At 45.0% G+C, this 21,166-nt stretch overlaps 1 protein-coding gene across 9 annotated transcripts; it reads left to right on the top strand.

Annotated features, from left to right (window-relative positions):
- The first annotated feature begins 217 nt into the window (after positions 1-217).
- On the top strand, positions 218-20,300 carry ZKSCAN5 (zinc finger with KRAB and SCAN domains 5). 9 transcript variants are annotated; one of them, XM_057528905.1, is made up of 7 exons: positions 218-332; positions 1,471-1,990; positions 5,480-5,618; positions 9,673-9,755; positions 10,029-10,164; positions 14,133-14,741; positions 17,983-20,300. In XM_057528905.1, the coding sequence occupies exons 2-7, from the start codon at positions 1,577-1,579 to the stop codon at positions 19,110-19,112; spliced, it is 2,511 nt and encodes an 836-aa protein (XP_057384888.1). In that variant the 5' UTR covers positions 218-332; positions 1,471-1,576; the 3' UTR covers positions 19,113-20,300. The 9 variants fall into 9 exon arrangements, with proteins under 9 accessions (XP_057384888.1, XP_057384892.1, XP_007186754.1 ...); XM_057528909.1 differs by having other exon boundaries at positions 220-332; positions 1,474-1,990; XM_007186692.2 differs by lacking the exon at positions 218-332 and adding an exon at positions 815-1,214.
- The last annotated feature ends 866 nt before the right edge of the window (positions 20,301-21,166 follow it).

Consider the following 21,166-nt stretch of genomic DNA (forward strand, 5'->3'; position numbering starts at 1 on the left):
TCTCCCGACAAGCTCAGCCTTCCACTGGAGGCGCCGAGGAAACGCCTCCCTGCTCTCCCGCATTCTGATAGGCCCGCAAGACTGAGGCTGCGAAAAGAGTCACGGCCCTATTGGCTGGAGGGCGCAGCCCGCGCGGGGCTTCCTGGGAGATGTAGTCCCCGGAGCCGTTGGGGACTCTAGGGTCTGACATCAGAGGTTTCGGCCGCCTGAGCTGACGGCGGTGGTAAAGCGGTGGGTGTGTCTGGAGAGGTGGTGAGGGGAGTGGCGAGGATTCAGGTGAAGAAACCGAAGAGGCCATTAAAGAGAAGTGAGGGTTGCGGGCTCGCAGAAAGGTACGGACGTACTTCTAACTGGGGCGCAGAGCGTTGGGGGTGAGGGAGCGCAAGTTCCACGGCAAACAGACACTAGCAACTGTTGTCTTATCAAGCGCTCCGGAAACCTAAGACCCCGCCCCCTAACCCCCACTCTAAGAAAAGGGACGGGCTCGGGCTGTTTAAATGGCTGTGGGGTTAGGTGGGGAAGAGGGTGGCTGGGTTTTCTCCCCGGCTCTAGCGTTGTTGTACTTGCGGCTCGGTGGGCGGGGAATGGCCGCGTTACTGGAGGTTGGACTGGGATGCCGGGCCGGCGCCTCATCTCTCCGCCGGTTGGCCCACAGCCCCTCTGGGGCGGGGCCTGGGGCGGGCACTTTCCTCCCGCGGCGAGGCGAGGACCTCCGGGATTCCTAGAGAGGACTCGGAAGTGCTCTCGGGGGTGGGATTTATGGCTCTACCCGCCGGTCAGGGAAAGCTTGGACTTGCTTACTTCCGGCGAAGAAATGTTGTGAAGTGTCGGCTTCGGCTTTCTCTCTGTTTGTAAGAAGAAACCCGTCTTCCCAGCCTTGGCTGCTGGAACTTGGTCTTCCAGGGGAGCTCCCCGGGACTGTGGCCTTGAGGAAAGGGAATGGCCTTTGTATACAGACGAGGGTCCTGTCCCTAACCTTCACCGGGCCGGTTTCTGTGGATCGGGGTCAGGAGCGATTGTGGGCAATCCAGGTGCAAAATCTGTACTTAAAACCTTGGTTCTCTTCGGGACCCATGAAGTCTCCTGTTGGTCTGTCAAGCTCTTAGGGCTTGAGGGAGAGGACCAATTTTGACCATTGTAATGTTTTTGACCTCTGTTCAGACTTAAGTTTGGCTTGTGGTAGAGAGAAGGAGCGGCTGCGTCTGGACTAGTTAGTAAGTCTCATCCTATTTACATGAAATTTAATGTTCTTCACCACAAAAATTGTATTTCATGAGGCCGTACGTCAGAGTTTTATTGCTCTCCTTTACACTTTTTAAATGTTGGAAATATTCTCCTTTGGTCATTATTTTGTGGGTGGAGTGATGGCTATCTTGCAATTCTTAAGGAAATTACTCTGTTGAGTGATCATCTTTAGGATAGATGACCTCTTTGTCATCTCTTTGCTAATAACGATTTCCAATATATCAGTAGGTTGCACGCTAAGGAAAGCGTCCTTCAGAAGATCTCAAAGAGCAGAAAACAAGTTTGGTCGGTGTAACCCAGCTTACCTGGAGAGAGATCCCTCTGAGTTGGAATGATAATGACAGGATCTGGGGAAGTTATAGACTTAGACCCTCCCGCGGAGACTTCACCAGAGCAAGAAGACCTTCTGATAGTGAAGGTGGAAGAAGAAGACTGCACCTGGATGCGGGAGTACAATCCGCCCGTGTTTGAGACTTTCTACCAGCGCTTCAAGCACTTCCAGTACCATGAAGCGTCAGGCCCCCGGGAGGCCCTCAGCCAGCTCCGGGTGCTCTGCTGTGAGTGGCTGCGGCCCGAGCTGCACACCAAGGAGCAGATCCTGGAGCTGCTGGTGCTGGAGCAGTTCCTGACCATCCTGCCTGAAGAGTTCCAGACCTGGGTGAGAGAACATCACCCGGAAAACGGAGAAGAGGCTGTGGCCGTGGTAGAAAATATACAAAGAGAACTAGAAGAACGCAGACAACAGGTGAGTGAAAGAGGAGACCTTCAGGCAATGAGGAAGGAGAGGAAGAGAGTTGAGGAGCTGCTGAGCAGGGGTGAGATCCTGAGCGCCCTGGTGCTTCATTCATATTCTTTTGTTCTCCTGGGATTAGGTGCACTGTGGAGATTTCCTGCCACTCCAGCAAAGAGAAGCAGTATGCAGTTTGTTAATCTGGAGAAGACAGTCTGCGATTTTATTTCTATTTTAAATTACTGTATTTATTTTTTGAGTGGTGACATAGTACAAAATTCAAAAGGTACATAAGGTTGTAATGAAAAGTAAGTGTCCTTCCCACCCCTAATTCCCCAGCCGCCTGAGTTCTCCTCACCAGAGGCAACCATTGTCCCATGATACTTGTCTATCCTTATAGAGATACACTGTATTCTGTGTATATTAGAATATATGTGTATGACTTGTTTTAAAAAAACACAGATGTTTTTACATCACTGTGCACTTCTGCCTCTTGCTTTTTTTCTTATAGTATATCCTGGCTTGTTCTATGTTAGTGCAAAGAGAGCTGCCTCACTCTTTGAAACTGCATTGTGTTCCATTGTATGGATGTACCATAATTTAACTCCTGTTGAAGGCCATTTACGTTGTTCCTTTAGATTGTTTCTGAATCTTTACTGCAACAGACTTTGCTGCAATGAATATCCTTTATATACCTCATTAGTTGTAGAATCAAAGCTTAGAAGTCAAATTGTTGGCTCAGAGCCCGTACGCCTTGCATTTGTAGTTTGGACAGCTGTTGACAGATTGCTCTCTGCAGAGGTTATACCAGCTTATATTCCCAACAGCCACGTATGAGAGAAATTTTTTGCTTGCAGCCTGATAACACGATGTTATCCAACTTTTTGATTACTGTCAATCTGAAAGATGCAATATTTCTGTGCAATTTTAATACGCATTTTTCTTATTATGAGTGAGTTTGATCACCGTACATGTTTTAAAAGGCTGTGCATAGACCCTTTTCTGGGACCTCTCTGTTTATATTAACCTGTTAGAAAAAGTAAGCACGGTGTCTACCATCTGAGTTGCAAGAGTTATTTTCCCGCTTTGTTGTTTGTCTTTGCTTATGGAGGTTTTTGCTTTGCCTTGTGTTTTTATTTTTACGCAGTCAGTTTGGATCTTTTAATTTATGGTTTCTGGGAATTGTGCCATAATGAGGAAGGCCGTCTCCACCGCAGTATTGTAAGAAACTGACCGTTTCTTCTCCGCGTCTGTGTTATGGCTGTTGTTGTTTTTGTTTTACCCTTTGAAATGATAGATCCATCTGGAACTCATTTTGGTGTAGGGTGTTTGGTGTGGTTATAGCTTAATTTTTTTTCCAGATGTCTATCCAGTTGCCCCAGCAACTTATACAGCAATCCCTTTTTTACCTTCTCTGATTAAAATGCCATCTTTATTACATACCAGATTTTTACATGTATTTGGGTCCATTTCTGGTCTTTTTATCCTATTTTATTGATCTTACTGTCTGTTTACATATCAGTATTTCAGTTATCTGAGTTATGTAAAGTGTTTTGGTCAATAGGTCTGCCCTCCCCCTTCCAAATTTTTTTTTTCAATATTTTCCTTTTTCCATATGAACTTTAGAATTATTTAGCTTCTACCACCCCAAAAATCCTGTCGGTAGTTTTTGCTGGGATTGCATGAAATGGGATGTTAATTTAGGGAGGTTCCGCATCTTCTTGTCCGTTCTTACTCATTTATCACGTGACTCTGTCTACCTCCCTCTTGTTGCTAGGCTCACATTTCTGAAACTTTAATTTTTTTTTTTTTTTTTTTTATAGCAAAGAAACAAAAATCATGGGATCCTAGGTGTACAAGACTTTGAAGCTAGTTAGAGAATTTCCCTCATTCTTCAGAGCCATTGCCCTTCAGTGTAAGGTACCAGTCTCGTTATTCTTCCCCTCTGGGTCAGGGCTACTTCAATACTCCAGAACACCCTCAGGCTCTGCAGCTGGGCTAGCTCACTCCATGAGGCAAGGGGGCCGCACAGGGAGTCGCTGGGGACCCGCCGCCAGACCCTGCAGCTGAGCTGAATGATCGTCTTGCAGACCGCAGTGTTTGAACCTTTCTATTGCTTCTGTCAGGACAGCAAGTAAAGGTGCCTGGAGCCATCTGGTCATTCCTTTTTTAAACCTTTTTGGGACATTAGCGGACAAACCTTTCCCTACTTTTTTATGGTAACAAATATTCAAAACCATAGTTTAAAACAGAAAGCATTTTTAAATGGATGACTTACTGCAGATATTACGCATTGACCCCCGTCATTGGGATATGCGCCCCATCTGTGGAAGGAGCACGGAGATCATTTCTTGATGGTAGGTCAGGGATCTGAGGCCCAGAGAGGGGGGTTTTCCTGAGGGCCTGCACAGCTCACTGTGTTTGCCTTTCTCTCTGCCTGCCCTCTGTATCCCTGGCATTGTTTCTCACCTTTATCTCCAGGTAGTTCTTGTCTCTAGCAGGCCTTTTCCCAGGCTTTATCCTCTGCCCCTCCTCCTTGGTTTCTCTGTCCTACTCTCAGGGGTCCTCAAGGGCTGCTTTGCTTCTTCGTTGCCCAGGGGCCCTTTGACGTACTTGGCATCATCTTAACTCTTGTCCTGAGCAGGTCCACAAGGACACACACACTTCCGTGCAGAGTCATATTTGCCACAACTGTGTTGCCGCCGCCTCTTAATGTAACACTCCTGTGCCACGTTTTGCCAGTACTGGGAGAGTTAAAACGGAAAGTGCTTTGAAACATAAGGGACGGCGGCGGGGTTGGGGGTGGGGGGAGGGCAATTCTATCTCAAAGCCGGATCTTATTACCTGCTAGGATGGCACTGAGCTAGTACCTTCCAGAAGAGGCAGAGTTTAGAGACTGGTTGTGTACCCTAGGGTTGTGCAAGAACAAAGAGCAGAAAGACGGAGACACACCGCTCTTGTGGTTGGTCTGTCCTACTTGAACCTGGTCGTCTGGGGCTTCGAGGGAGACTTCCTGTGTCCTGTGTTGACCTTTCCAAGCTCGTTTCTCACTCTCTCCCCCCTTCACTGAACTTGGCCCACACCAGCTTTCTGCCTGAGGGTCTTTGCTTATGTCATTCTGTCTGCCTGGGACACTCCTGACTTTCCCCCTGGCTGGCTTCTTTCCTCTTCTACGTGTTGACTTCAGTGACACTTCCTCAGAAGAGCCTTCCTTGGCCACCCAGTCGAAAGTAGGTCTCATCGTTCTGCCTCAAGGCACCACTTTCTTCTCCTTTTTCACGTATAACACGGTTCGTAACTGTATTTATCACTGTGTCGATATGTCTAATAGAAGTTGTCTTCAACTACAACGTGTTTATGCAGCAACTGGGTAATTAGTCCCGGCTCGTTGTAGACGCACGTGGAATACTTGGCCAAGGAGTGAATGAAAGAGTAACGTGACCTTGCTGGGTTCCTTCATAGCCTTTCCTGTAACGTGCTGATTGGTGTGATTGTGGTTGTCAGATCGTGGCGTGTGCCGAAGTGCTTCCTCCGAAGGTCGTGCCGCCTGAAGCCGGGCCCGAGTCCTTCAGTCACCAGCTCCTGCCCGTGGACCCGCAGCCTGAACACGGGCCGCAGAGGCCTCATCTTCTGGAGGAAAACGGTGAGGATCTGGGCTTCAGTGGAACGGATGTGGGCTCCCTGGCCGTGTGGGTAAGCGGTATCTGTAGAGACCTGGGGCTGGGCAGCCTCTCCGCAGTCAGCAGATCTGGAGGTTGGGAAGGGGTGGGGGCCTGGCATCGGGTCCCTGGTCAGCTCGAAGGCTGGCTAGGAGTCGTGCCAATAACCAGTGTCCTTCGAGAGCTATGCTGCAGATGACGACAACTCTAAGTACAGGTACTGTTAAAAGATGCACAGAAGTCTTTTACAAGAATATTATCATGGTTTTGCAACAGTTTTCCAGCTCTACCTCATTCATTTTGTTGTCCTAAGGCTCAGGTAGACAAAGCTCTCCAGTTCCTCACTGCACTTCCGGCTGTTCAGCCATTCATGCGAAATCTGATTTTAAGCCATGCTTCACGAGGACCTTTAGAGCGTCTGTTCTCTCTTTCTCTCCTTCCCTCCTTCTTGCCCTCACTGTTATTAACCTGTATGAGATACATCAAGGAAGAAAAGTGCGCAGCTGAGTATCTCATTTATGATGATATATGTCCACAAGTCTAATATCCCTAATCGGAAACTCTTGCTATCAGATATATTTTAGAATTTAGAATTTTTCAGATTTAGTAAGATGATCTGATTTACCTACAGTGCACTACCATCAGGATTTGAAGTGTGACCCCATAATCACACATTAATTTAATATTTTGGCAGTGAAATGTATGCCTGGTTACAGTAAGTGGATTAAATAAAAACTTCAAATAGCTTCATATCAGTTCTGGTCAGGTTTTGCTGTCAAATTAGTTCAATGGCCAACTTAATGAAAAAAAAAAAAAAAAACTTTTGGTATTTAAAGCTTTGGGATTTCGGAATGTGGAGAAGGAATTGTGAACTCGAATTTCCTGTTTGGCCCCAGCCTTTCTTCCAGGCTCCTCTTAGTGGTCGGCCTTGAAGTCCCACTGCTCTAAGCTTTTCCAGCTTTCCTTTCACTGTGGTAACAGTAACTATTACTTAATGTGGCGTTTACTATGTGTCAGGAGCTGTTCTAAGCTGCTTTACCTGTATGAGCTCATTTAACCCTCAGTGTAGTACCGGGAGAAACAGTCTTCACCATTTAACATCTGGGGCCAATGGGTCCTTTATATTTTTTTTTTTAATATTTTTAAGTCATTTTATGAATACTTACAGAAGAATCAAAAGATCATGAAAAATAAATCTTAAAGGAACTTTAGTAAGAATTAAACCTCTTTGTATCAAGTATGTTTTGATAATATAAAAATCATAAAAAAATGAAAGAATACTGTCACTCAATACCACCCCTTTTGCAAAATGAATATGTCCTTTTAGCAAGATGGGATGGTCCAGAATCTTGTTGCAAAATATTGCGTGATGAAGTCCTTCCTGTTGAATGATCGGATAAGGTGTCATAGCTCCTTTTTGGAATTAGAAATGTAGTGTTTATCATTGATTCTTGAGTGTGAGAAGATTCATCTAGGATATTGTCATTGGCAGACTCTGTCAGCTTTCTCCTATGCCTTCAGTTTCATACTGTCTTTAGCACACTGCTCTCTGTGTCATCTTCTCATTCACCTACTAGTAGTGAAACGTCTTCCACGGCACATTTTCTTCTCTTTGTCGATATGGGTGGGTGGAAGATGAGAAATTCTGAATTCTCGACTATGGTCAATGAAAGCTAAAAACAGGTGTCAACAGCCTTAAACCTTCTTGAAGATGATGCAAAACTCTGGGGAATGTATTTAATACTTTGAGAACAGTGAAGAACAATTGTTTATTTCACTATTGCCTGATCCTGAATATTTCTTTTATTCTCCCATTTTCTTATAATTTTAGTCTTTTTGTGCTAACATTAAGACTCATTAATGAATAATTAGTAAAAATGAAATAATTCCTAGGATGATGAACTAGAAGAGTGCTTCATGGTACAGGAGATAGAAGATCATTCAGATCCCAAAATGTATCCTAGATTTGTAAAAAGGTCCAATGGATCCGTATGGAAATTACAAGATAGAGTTTTCTTTTATTTTTTAATAATACTAACATTTTCTTTTTGTTCTTCAGAAGACCTCTAAAAGAATAAAAGTCATGTCATTCCAGTCTTTAAAAATAGTTGAAACTGTCCAAAAAAAGAGAACCCCCAAACCCAAAATTGTATCTAGTAGACCTAGCTGGCATTCCAAGGGTTAATGCCCACACTAACCCCATGGACTAGGTATTATTGTTATTCTCATATTAGAAGTTAAGAAGCTGAGGCCCTCAGAGGTTAAATAATTTGTTCAAAGTCCCAAAGCTGTTACACGACAGAGCTGAGATGTTACCCCAAGCAGTCTGGCTGTAACTCTGCATGTTTACCGCGTACTGAGCTGTGCTGCCTGCTTCACCTCCAGGCTCTCCCAGCGCAGAACCGCGTCCCCCTCTGCACTGTCATCTTCCCTTCACACGCGGAGTCTGTCGCATCAGGCTGCGCGTCTTTGCTCCCTCAGCGCTGCTTCTCTTCGCTGCCCTGTTAGCCAGGCCCTGGCCAGTTTCCTTATTCCAACAAAAAAAATACTGGGTTGGTTGGTTTGTTTTACACCCTGGAAGATGCTGCATCCTTCATGCCTTTGATGGCACCGAGAGCCGGCTTTCCGTCTCTGGGACTCATTTGAGCTTGAGAGGGCCAAAGTTGTTTACTTAAAAGTTAGAAACAACAGGTTTCACAGGAACTTCAAAAAAAATAAGTGGGATTATTTAGAATGTCATTATTCTCATTATTCCAATTATGACTGGAACATAATTACTGTTTGTGTATAGACTATGTTCATCCCTCTCTTTCACGTCTTACTTCGACTGTAACCACACTCCTGGGTTCAGATCCCGTGTCTGTTTTCGGCTTTCATTTCTAACCACTATCTCCTCTATTTTGGGTCTTTGCTCCTTACTTCCTAGTCCTTGGACACAAGCAAGCTACATATGCACATACATCTCTGGGACCGGGGACACCATAGAAAGGTCTAAATCATCGTGTTAAAGGTTGATTCCAGGTGGATCTCCAAGTCAGGGTGCATGTAGACAGATCCGGATGCACCATGAATCTTGGACAAAAGAGAGCAGAGGTGACAGCAGAGGGTCAAATGTTCACTAGCATCTAGAGACCAGACCCTCCAGGCCTTGCACATGCGATTCACTCTACCCAGAAAGCACCCTCATCCTGCCTCACCCCACCCCACCCCTGCTTCCAGAGTCACTTCCTGTGGAAGGGCTTTCCGGGTGCTCCCACCTCCTGCTCTCCACTCTGTAGATGGCCCTGCCTCTGTGTCCCTGCAGGAACTTGGGTGAACTTTGAGGATAATACTCTTTACCCTGTGCTGGGAGTAGAGCTTCCATGTCTGCCCTCCCCATCAGATGGTGAGGTTTTGGAAGGCAAGAATTGTTTTATCTGCCAGTTCTTAGAACACACAGAGTAGACTTAATACAAGCTAGTTGGCTGACTATAAACCAACCGCAGTCATTTTTTGAAGAGAGAGAACATGGACTAAGGCCTTGCTGATCAAAGTGTGGTCCAAAGAGCCGCAGCACCAGCATCACCTTCGAGCTTGTTAGAAATGCAGAGTATGGGGGCCACCCTGGAACCACTGAGGCAGAGTCTGCCCTGTACCAAGACCCCCAGGTGATTGGTTTGCATATTAGAGCTTGGGAAGCCCTGGGCTCTAGGCAACGCTTCAGCTTCACGGAAGAGTGGGCCTTTGGAGGTTCTTTGAGGTGACTAGGTTTGACCTGGGCAGAGCAGAGAGCCTCCTTTATAGGGGAATGGTACCATCCCCCGTCAGCAGCAGGATTAGCCTGACCAACACAGGGAGTCTAGTTTTCTTCAGGGGAAGGGTGAGTATAGGGTAGGTGTGGGGGGCCCAGAATGTAGGGGGTCTTGACGGCTGAGCAGAAGAATTTGGTCTTGATGCCACAGGGCGCCATTGTGGATTCTTGAGCAAAAGCGGAACATGATAGCAATTGGAACCGGGTAGAGAGATTCTCACTGACACCTCTTTTTCTCCCCCCCTCAGCCCTTCCTGCTCTCCAAGTTCCCTCCCTTCCCCTGAAGGACAGCCAGGAGCTGACAGCCTCACTTCTCTCAGCTGGGTCCCAGGTGAGCCGGTGTCCGTGTGCCCACATTGAGGACCCACGTCTGTTTTTGGACAAGTAGCTGCCTTAAGCCTGAGTCTTTATCAGGGTTGTGTCTCTTTAACCAGAGACCAGGCCCATCTTGGGTTTGTGCTTTTCTGTCTTTTTCTGTTCTGCTCCCCCATCCTCTGTGAAGCACGGTCCCTTCCCTTTTTCTTTCCCTAAGGCTCCCAGTTCCTCCCCTCGCTCCAAATTTGAACCTAGGGAATGGGAATTTAGTGGAGATCTCGTGTTTCAGAAGTTGGTGAAAATTGAAGATGTGGCTGACGTGGCTGTATCCTTCATCCTGGAGGAATGGGGACACTTGGACCAGTCCCAGAAGTCCCTCTGTAGGGATGACAGGAAGGAGAATTATGGGAGTATTACTTCCATGGGTAAGAATGATTTCGTCTGCATGGATTAGGACATCTTCATTTTGTTATTAAGAATATTTATAGCACATCCTGTAAAAGCATGTATGTTTTAATCGCTGTGACTTTGCGTATTTTTTTTTGTCTGTGAAAGAGTAAATCACCCTTCTCTTTTTTTTTCTTATTCAGCTTATTCTGATTATCTTCATCATAATAAGAGTAAGATTGAGGACTGATCATGCTTTGGGGATAGTATTTGCAATCCAGCAAATGTCATATTTAGCTTAAAACTAACAGGATTGGATCTTAACAAGAGTTGTAGTAGTGATTGTACTCTGTTCCTTGACAAACTGAATCATTGTTAACTAAATAATTCTCATTTGTGAAAGCATCTCAGACTTTGCTGAATAACCGTTTATTGAAGTAGTTATTACAGTGTCTCAATAGCATTCATTCTTTTCCTTTCCTCTCACGCATGGGTGGCAACTTGTTCACGCTATTACCATACTCACATCACTGGTACTTGTTTTATGATGTTTGCCTTGGCATCTGCATTTTACGTGTCTTATCCCTTCTTGAATTTTGCACCCCAGATAAGATTTTGAACCTATTTCTAAGTTATGATCTTGGAAACTAATATTTGATTGTGCTGCCTGGAGCAATTGTAAAAAATCTCAGCACTGTGGCAGACATTTTGAAGCTTATGAATTTTATCTTCTTTTGAGTGAACTCTTTTGGAAGAATCACTATCAAGCATGCTGGTAGACTTTAGATGGAATACATATACTATGATGCTAAATTTCTTTTGAAAAGCATTATCCCAGTTTGTATCGTCAAGGGTTTAGTTCACTCACAGGCTTTTATTTAAAAAGTAAAATTGACTTCTCTCTTAAATTTTCCATTTCCTTTATTACTATTGATATATATTTGTGTTTTCTTTGATTTATTTGCATATGCCCTCTGCTTATTTATCGGGATCTTAGTGGTGGTCTCAAGGAATTATTTATGTAGTATAAATATTATCATATTTAATGCAAATTTTTTTCATTCTCTTTTAAAATTAATTTCAAATACCTTTCTTGTCTGATTTGAGTTGATTAGTATTGTTTTATCTTTTTCAATTACTTTATAGGTATTTAATGGGTTTCAGAGTTGCAGAACTTGGTGCAGTTTTTCTGTACCATTCTCCAAGGGGTTTTGAATTGTTACTTTCTGATTTTTTCTCTTTGGCTGCACCGCGCGGCATGTGGAACTTCCCAGCCCAGGGATCAAACCCGCGCCCGCTGCAGTGGAAGCGCGGAGTCTTAACCACTGGACCGCCAGGGAAGTCCTGATTTTTTTTTTCTCATTATTCATCTTTTTCTTACAATATCTTTACAACTTGAGTAAACTCTTCTACACTAAGAACATGTTCAGTGGTTTCTGCCTCTTCAGCTTCTCTGGGAAACGACATTAGAGAATTTTCATCCTGTGGGTTCCTAACAGCATCAGAGGTGGTCACGATTTTTAAAGTATCCATCAAATTTAGAAGTGAGATTTTTAAAAATTAGTGAATGAATCGTGGAGACAGCCGTTTCAGTGGAGTGGCTGGGATGTTGGGGAACAAGAGACAGTTTCTTGGAAGATTGCACAGGAGAGAATTTGAGAAAGCTATTGTAGATAAACTTTCAAGAACATTGTCTGTGAAGGCGAAGCAAAAGAGGGCTGGTCACCGACAACGTACTTGGTGTAGATGGCTGGGTGGTTTTTGTATGTTGTCTTTGTTAACGGGAGAAGTTTTAAGCACACTGAAATGTCACTGGGCGAGAGCTGGTGGGGAGTGAGTATGAAATGCTAGAGTGAGGAAGAGCAGATAATTGGTGCAGGGAGGTCCCTGGAAGACAGAATGCCCTGGTGAGGCCCCGGTCGGGAGGAAAGATTGACCTTGGTGAGGGGGAGGGCCAGCTTTTCCGCTGTGAGGCAAGGGGAGGACGGGAGAATCAGGTTGCCAGCACCCTGACACTTGTGGTTGTAGGATGTCCAAGGAGGTCTTGACTGGATAGTTTAGACTCTCCCTGAAATAGGAGACAGAGTCACCTGTTGCGAGTGAGCTGGTGATGGGGTGGGTGGTGGAGCAGAGGTTTGAGTGCAGAGAGGACTTTGGTTCGCACGCACGTGGTAAAAATTATCCGAATAGTTTAAGTGGGTTTAAAGTGAGAAGTGAGTCTCCCGACCCTCAGTCCCTCAGTTTCCTGCACAGAGGCAGTGACTGTTACGGTTCCTGATTGCATCTCTAGACACAGTCTGTGTGTAGACAAGTTTGTGCCAAAACAAAGACTCTTCTATTTTTAAATACAGTGATCTATCTTGGAGATCACGATGAAGACATTTTGATGTAGCTGCTGAGAAGAATGAGTGGGAAACTAGCCAACCTTAGAAATGTGGGATGCCAGTGTGGGGTACCAGTGAGGTTGAAAAGCGTGAATTTGTAAAGCACCAAATCTGCTGATTGGGTGTTTTGGAACCAACTCCCTCCCCACCCCCCGCCCCCAGTGCATTACTAAGCAGCCGGGCATAGTGTTGAACAAGGAACACAGCTCTCTGTCAAACATGCAAATAAATCAGGAGAATCAACAGAAAGCTCCTCATGTACTCAGAGAAGGGGAGGGGAAAGAGGAAAAAAACAAATCTGTAAGCCAGCTGGTATATCAACCTGTATAATCACCTTCTCTGAAAAGGGTGATTGTGAATAGTCCCAAAGCGATACACGGAGCTCATCTGATTTTTTTTAAATTCGCCCCTGGAAAAAGAAAGCCGTGAGCTTATTTGCCTTGCTGAATGGGAGAGAGCTCTAATAAGAATAAAATGTGTGGACATAAGTAAATGAGAATAAAAGAAAAAGAAATATTGTGATAGCTGAGATTACTTGCCTTGTTAAATGCAGGAGGAAAAAAACATCAAAAAGTTTGGTTTTGTGATAGAGTTCTTTTGTTTATATGTTTGTTTCCACTCTTAAAATGCCTTTTTAGGAAGAGAATTAAGTAAATATAGTTAGAAAATAAATTTAAAGTTGCCTTTATGGTACAAGAATTACACCTTCTCGCTATATCAAAAAAAGGATAGAAATAGTATCTCCCTCAAAGGGTCATTGTAAGGGTTAAATGCCATGAAACTGAAAAGCACTTGGAGGCGTAGTGCCTGGTCCATAGTACACGCTCTGCAAGCGTTAGTGCTTAATACCATTTTTATGTAATGTTTGAAAACTACTTTTTTTTCTACAAAACAACCTTACTGGAAAGTTCTCAGTAGGCCATGATCTATCTCTCTATCCTTTAAAAAGCATTCCCTGTTTTTTGTTAACTACTGAAGGTTTGTCCTTGCAAACTGTATTAAATGTCAGCGTTCTGAGTGAAATACATGCTGCTGATCCAGTTACACAGGGAACCGATTGCAGCGTCTTAAATGTCTCTGTTCATCAATGACCACTGAGTGGCGAGTTAGCTCTCAACAGTTGTCGGGCTTCTCTGGGTACAGAAGGAACGCCTTTTCCCCTTTAGACCAGTTCACGCCAAACTGAGATTCTTTGGGGATTGAAAAAGCTAGAAAGATCCTCTTTCTTCTCCAGGCTATGAATAAACAAGAAGAGGAAGGTGAGGACTGGGTTAGCTGCATCACCCAGTATCAGATTTTACTGAGAACAGTTGACATGGCACAGGTGTTCCCAAACAGGTACTGTACGGACGTACTGTACCCAGAGGATGTGATCGTCATTAAACGGAATGACTGCTCTCCCAGTCTCATCCCCTTGAACCATTCTTGCCGGCTCTGTCTTCCCTAACCTGCCTCAGTTTCCTGCTTCAGTGTTCTTCATCCCATCCCTGTATGGTGAAGTCATTTTGCAGATGGCTTTACAAAGTCACGCCTTGCTTGCACGTGTTGGTTTCATGTAATTATCCGCTATTTCTGAATGCGGGGAATAAGCTAATGTTTCCATTTTCCCTCTATTATCTCAGATTACGAGTCCAGGAACGACAATGTGGAACTCATAGTAAAGCAGATTTCTGATGAAGCCGAATCGCCCTGGATGACCTCAGGAAGCCCTGAAAGAAATGTTCCCCCGAGTCAAGAGTTTGGAGGAGTTAGCGACCCTCACAGCGTGGTAGAAAGGTGGCAGGTCAACCCCCCCGTGGGGAAGTCAAGGCAGACCTCCTCCCAGAAAAGAGATCTCGGCGCCATCACAGACGTGAACCGGAAGCCAAACACCAACGGCGAGAGAGGGCACCGATGTAACGACTGCGGGAAATTTTTCCTTCAGGCCTCCAACTTCATCCAGCACCGGCGAATCCACACGGGAGAGAAACCTTTTAAGTGCGGGGAGTGCGGGAAAAGCTATAACCAGCGCGTGCACCTCACCCAGCACCAGCGCGTGCACACCGGCGAGAAGCCTTACAAGTGCCAGGTGTGCGGGAAGGCCTTCCGTGTCAGCTCACACCTGGTCCAGCATCACAGCGTGCACAGCGGGGAGAGGCCCTACGGCTGCCCCGAGTGCGGGAAGAGCTTCGGGCGCCACTCCCACCTGATCGAGCACCTCAAGCGCCACTTCAGAGAGAAATCCCAAAGATGTAGGTGTGAGCAGTTTGTCTTCGGAGCATAAACGAGGCAGAAATTGCCTTATCAGCTTAGAACTATCGGACAGATGGGTGGTGATCCTGGCAGCAGTAGCAGGAAGGGACAAAGAGTTACCGTCTATTTTATTATCACGTACTTTATGGGGTTTTTTTAATTTTTATTTTTTTACTGAAGTATAGTAGATTTATAGTGTTGTGTTAATTACTGCTGTACAGCAGAGATTCAGTTACGCATATATGTACTTCTCTTTTTGATACTCTTTTCCATTATGGTTTATCATAAGATACTGAATATAATTCTCTGTGCTCTACAGTAGGCCCTTGTTGTTTATCCGTTCTCTACATAATAGTTTGCATCTGCCGATCCCAACCTCCAGTCCGTCCCTCCCCCACCCCCTCCACCTTGGCAACCACCAGCCTGTTCTCTGTGTCTGTATCACTTGTACTTTAATTGATTGCCAGATTAGTTGGCAAAACTCTGTGCCCTCCCCGCCGTCCCCACAACTTCTCTTTCCCCAGAGGTGCTGCTCTCAGCAATCTTACCTCTTTCTTCTGCTAAGTCCACATTTTAAAGTAATACGGCTGTTGCTTGACCCATCAATTTTAGACATTATCTGTTGACTTTCTATTTCATAAGTGAGGACTTTGGCTCTCTTACATGCTTCTTCCCTCTTCCCCCTTTTCCCAATTTAGTTATTTCACTTACTTTAAAATGATAAAGTAATAATAGTATGGTTGACCCTTGAAGAGCAGAGGGGTTAGGGGTGCTGACCCCCTCGCAGTCCAAAATCCACATGTAACTTTACAGTCAGCCTTCCGTATTGCTGTTCCACATCCTCGGATTCAACCAACTGTGGATTGTGTAGGACTGTAGTACATATTTATTGAAAAATATCTGCATATGAGCGGACCTCTGCAGTTCAAACCCGTGTTGGTCAAGGGTCAACTGTACAGGAAGTTTGGGGGAAAGAAAGTGGGAGGGGAAAAAATCACCCATAATTCCACCATCCTAACTAGTAGAACTGTTATTACTTAGTGTGCTTCCATTTTTTTTTATAAGCCTTTTTTTATATAGGGCTACTCATAGGGTACAATCAAATATTAGACACACACATTTTCCAGCATGGCTTGGCCCTCCTGTTTGTTGTTTTTGACAACCTGGCATTGTGTAGAAACATCATGGTCTACTCAACTGTTCCCCAGCTGAAATTCTCATTTTTTTTCTCTTTTGTCTTGATAACTGTGCTTATGCCTTGTTCTATACTTGGGAATATTTCCTTATAATAGATGCCCAGAAGTGGGACTAGTGGATGAAAGGCCAAGGACATTTTTTTTTTTTTTTTTTTTTTTTTAAGATTTATTTTTTTATTGATTAATTGATTGATTGATTGATTGCTATGTTGGGTCTTCGTTTCTGTGCTAGGGCTTTCTCTAGTTGTGGCAAGTGGGGGCCACTCTTCATCGCGGTGCGGGGACCGCTCTTCATCGCGGTGCGCGGGCCTTTCACTATCGCGGCCCCTCCCGTTGCGGGGCACAGGCTCCAGACGCGCAGGCTCAGTAATTGTGGCTCACGGGCCCAGCCGCTCTGCGGCACGTGGGATCTTCCCAGACCAGGGCTCGAACCCGTGTCCCCTGCATTATTGGCAGGCAGATTCTCAACCACTGCGCCACCAGGGAAGCCCCGCCAAGGACATTTTTATGGTTCTTGATACATATGGCCAAATTGCTTTTTAAAACAATTATACCACATATGAGAGTATCAGTTGTACTAAATTTCTTCCAGGGCTATCAGACTTTTTTTTTTTTTTTAGCAAATTGTGTAAGCAGAAGAGAATTCTTTGCTGTATTCATTTTCAGTAATTTAGTTATGAATCAGGCTGCTTGTACTTATTTTTTTATCGGCTCACATGACTTCTGTAAGGATGAGATCACTGTAAACTGTGCTGTGAACTTAAAGGCGTTTATTAATATTCTTCAGAAAACTCGAAGACTGGCCAAAGTGTTTATTTTTAAATTATGCCTTTGGTGTCCCCAAGCCCAGCTACTTGTCATTCACATTAACAGCTGCTGTCACCTCTTCCAACATGGAATAGAAGCTTACGAAGCTCATGGTGTCTTTATGGTCTGGGTTGAGCTGAGCCGTCTCCTCAGCCAGTTCGATCCCATTCTCCTTGGCGACTGCCTCTTGGGGGAAATCCATCCAATAGCACTCCGAACCTGGGAAGCAACTGCTTTAAAATAGTATCTTTTATATCTTCCCTGTAATTGTTCTTCGGCCTAGTTTCCTAGTTAATACTTCCCCCACTTTTTTGATCGAAAGAGGGATACTTTGTGTGCTCATGCAGCTGTATTTATTGAGCGCCTCCAGTGCTAGGTGCTTGGGATTCAGCAGTAAGCAGAACAGACACTGTTCGTGCCCTCGTGGAGCTGAAGGTCTGATGGGAGGAGCATTCAAGGTGATGAGCATTCCCAAAGAAGTGTCGGGTGCCCTGGGAGGGAAAAGGAATCTGGGGTGTTGGCTAAGGGCATAGAGCAGAGGTTGATGTGTCACCCATCATATTGACAATATGTTCTACTGGCTCATTTCTCTTTTTTCCTGGCTCCTAGTCGGGTATTCTTCCAAGTCCGTATCCTCTTCATACTCCTTTATTCTAGTTCTCATCAGTTCTCACTGGCCACTTGTGTATCTTCATTTTTTAAATTTATTTTTTATTAAAAAATTGTTTTTTGGCTGCTGCCACGCAGCTTGCAGGATCTTAGTTCCCCGAACAGGGGATTGAACCTGGGCCCACGGCAATGAAGGCACGGAGTCCTAACCACTGGACTGCCAGGGAACTCCCCACTTGTGTATCTTTGTTCCGTCTCATTCTGTCTCCCTGACTCATGTTGGGGTAATGATCCCTTCCACATTTCCTACCTCCTCTCCCATTTCGGAATTCCCTTCTCTCTTTCCTGTGTAATAAAAGTGTCTGGCTTTCCCCTGTGATTGCCTAACCTCAGTCGTTCTCACCACCATCCCAAGTAAGCTTTCTCTTCATTTTGTTCTTTTCACTGGACAGACACCGAAAGGTTCTTTTCATTTCTGTTGGCATCAAGCACGTCCATGCACCCATCACCCTGCCTTTGTTACTCCTATTACATCGTAGTTTCATTTGATTGTCCTCTTTTGCCTGATAGTTTATTTTTCTTCTATAAAAGAACTGATAACATTTGTGTTTCCTCTTTATCTTTTCAGGCAATGATAAAAGAAGTAAGAATACAAAATTGAATGTTAAGAAGAAAATTTCAGAATTTTCAGAAGCAGACATGGAACCAACAGGAATAATCCCAAGAAATGTTTCTCAGGTTCAAGATTTTGGAGAAGGCCATGAACACCAGGGCAAATTGGATAGAAAGCAGGGAATTCCCATGAAAGAGATACTAGGACAACCCTCTTCAAAGAGGATGAATTTCAGCGAAGTCACGTATGTCCACAAAAAGTCTTCCACCGGAGAGAGACCGCATAAATGTAACGAATGTGGGAAAAGCTTTATTCAGAGTGCACATCTTATCCAGCATCAGCGAATACACACCGGGGAGAAACCATTTAGGTGTGACGAGTGTGGGAAAAGCTACAATCAGCGTGTGCACCTAACTCAGCATCAGCGGGTCCACACTGGGGAGAAGCCCTACACCTGTCCCTTGTGTGGGAAAGCATTTAGAGTGAGGTCCCACCTTGTTCAGCACCAGAGTGTGCACAGTGGGGAGAGGCCCTTTAAGTGTAATGAGTGCGGGAAAGGCTTTGGGAGACGTTCACACCTCGCTGGGCATCTGAGGCTCCACTCGAGAGAGAAATCCCATCAGTGTCATGAATGTGGAGAAATCTTTTTTCAGTACGTTAGCCTCATTGAACACCAGGTCCTCCACATGGGCCAGGCGAAAAATGAACAAAATAGCATCTGCGGGGAAGCATACAGCTGGAACTTAACGGTGATTGAGGATAAGAAGGTTGAGTTGCAAGAGCAGCCTTATAAGTGTGATGTGTGTGGCAAAGCCTTTCATTACAGTTCAGAGCTCATTCAGCATTACAGAACTCATACCACAGAGAAAACCTATAAATGGGATATGTGTAGAGAAAGCATTGGCCAGTGTTCCCACACAAAACAACATCCAAAAAGCTATTCCAACCTGAAAGCCCATCAGTGTAACGAATGCGGCAGAGGCTTTGCTCTGAAGGCACATCTTAATCAACATCAGAGGATCCATACTGGTGAGAAACCCTTTCAATGTAAAGAATGCGGAATGAGTTTCAGTTGGAGTTGTAGCCTCTTTAAACATCTGAGAAGTCACGAGAGGACAGATCCCATAACTACCTTAAGTGTCTAGAGGTTTCTATTGTAGAACAGCTCTTACACGATTTTAGAGAAGCCTTGCTGAAGACAAACCCTACTCCTATAACGAATGTAATAACAACTTCAAGCATCTCCTCCAACTTAACCATCAAACCTACGGATCTGTTGAGATCCTTCAGTTAGAACTTAGGACACTGGAGCGTCCACAGCAGATAGATAGCTGCTTTTCCCTTGAGAAATGCATTCGTTTGCATCTTCAAGCTTGAGAGTCTAGACAGGAGAGAACCTAAGGATACAGGGGACGAAGGGAAAACTTCAGATGGCACTCATTCTTCATGCGACTCTCAGAACATTGACAGTGGGAAAAGCCTCACAAATGCAGTAGGAATAAGCTTCATTTGTAGTTTCTGCCTTGTTTGACAGCTTATCTATTCAGGGAAGAGCACAGTGAAAGAAAGAACCCTTCAGCATGATCTTGGTTTTGGTACCTCAGCAATGAACCTTTTCTAGACGTGGTGATGCCAGACACTGGAATGCTCCAGGCGATGTTCTCATCTTGAGTATTAAACCCTTTGAAAAGAAATTGACTTAAGGTATTTCTGTTTTGGCAAAATTGAGGTTCAGAGGCTGAATGGTATGTGTTCTTGCTGCCTTATTCAACCTACAACTTCTCCATGAAACACACTCTACCTTTTTGTTTTGCCTTGATTCTCCTGGCATCATGGTTGGCTAGTAGAAAGAGAAGTTAAGTTTGTAAATTCAGGAGAAACTGTGTTGGTCAGTCACAGCCTGGGGAGAGGGGAGTGGGACCTTAGGGGAGTAGAGAAGAGAAGACGGGCCAGACTGTGGACTGGTTATTCTATTACCCACAAGAATGAGGGCAGCTATATCCATAGAAGGAATTGGACCAGGTTGAATCAAGAATTGTCCAAGCAGTAGATGTACCAACTCCTAGTTGCCCGGGAGGTAGATCTCCCCCATAGGATAATGGCATAGAGAAGGAGTTTCAACTTGAGTTGCAGCTGGATTTGAAAGTAAACATTAGTAGATGCAGGAAGGTCCTGGTCTGGTGAGCCCTGCCTGTGGGAAGGTCTGGGTAGGGGTTGTGGGGGAAGGATGATGACATGGGAAAGATGGTTAACTTGAGCCTGTTTGCTAGAGAGAGGGAGAGGCACTTCTGGGCACCACCGAAGTCCTGCTTCTGCTGACTGCCTGGCTTACAATAAACACCCAATAAATACTTGTTGATTGTGTGTGCTGTACACTGGTACCTGGTCCAGATCCCCTTTACCAGGCTGCCATACCCATCCCCCAGCTGCTCTGAGTTTTGTCTGCCAAGTGCTCACAGCTCACCCTGTTCTCCGGAGACTCTGAGGGAATTGCCCTCAATTCAGGTGATCAGGTGATCAGAGCTGCCCCATCCAGGAGCTGTCCTCCCCACCCCCCAGCCAATGACGGATTGATATAGGGGTACAAACAGCTGATTCACATGCCTCAAGGTGGGAAACTGGTGCAGTTTATGCTTCAGACCCACCCACTGTGGATCAGGCTGAGGCTAGACTTTATTAGACTACATCCATGCTCATGTACCATCCCCTCATCCCCTCCATGCCCTGAACAAATCACATGATTCTGAATCCTTGTCTCAGGCTCTGCTTTAGGGAACCTGATCTGATGTGTGGCACCATGAGTGGTCCTGTAAGAATGGACTGTGGAGCTGGCCACTCACCATGAGGCAACGAGGACCGCATCACTGATGGTGGGCAGGGCACTGGTAGTTTCTGGCGTGTGGCGGCCATTCATTTGGGAGACATTCACCTTGGTGAACTGGGATGGAATTCAGGTAGAAGGGGACGCACTGACTTGGGTAAGGTTTGGGGAACAAAATGAAAATAATGTAAGGATTATGGAATCGAGTGGCTCTTGCTGAAAGCCACTGATTGCTTGAAGAGAGAAAATGACACACTCAGCACAAATATCCACCAACTTAATGCAACCTGTGAGTGTCAGAGGGCCTCGTTGGTAGCATTTAAGGAGACTCTTGTTGCCTGCAAACAGAATTACAGAGTTAAAGGTGATTAAGACAAA

Source organism: Balaenoptera acutorostrata, chromosome 15 (assembly GCF_949987535.1).
Source record: "Balaenoptera acutorostrata chromosome 15, mBalAcu1.1, whole genome shotgun sequence".
Classification (NCBI taxonomy): domain Eukaryota; kingdom Metazoa; phylum Chordata; class Mammalia; order Artiodactyla; family Balaenopteridae; genus Balaenoptera; species Balaenoptera acutorostrata.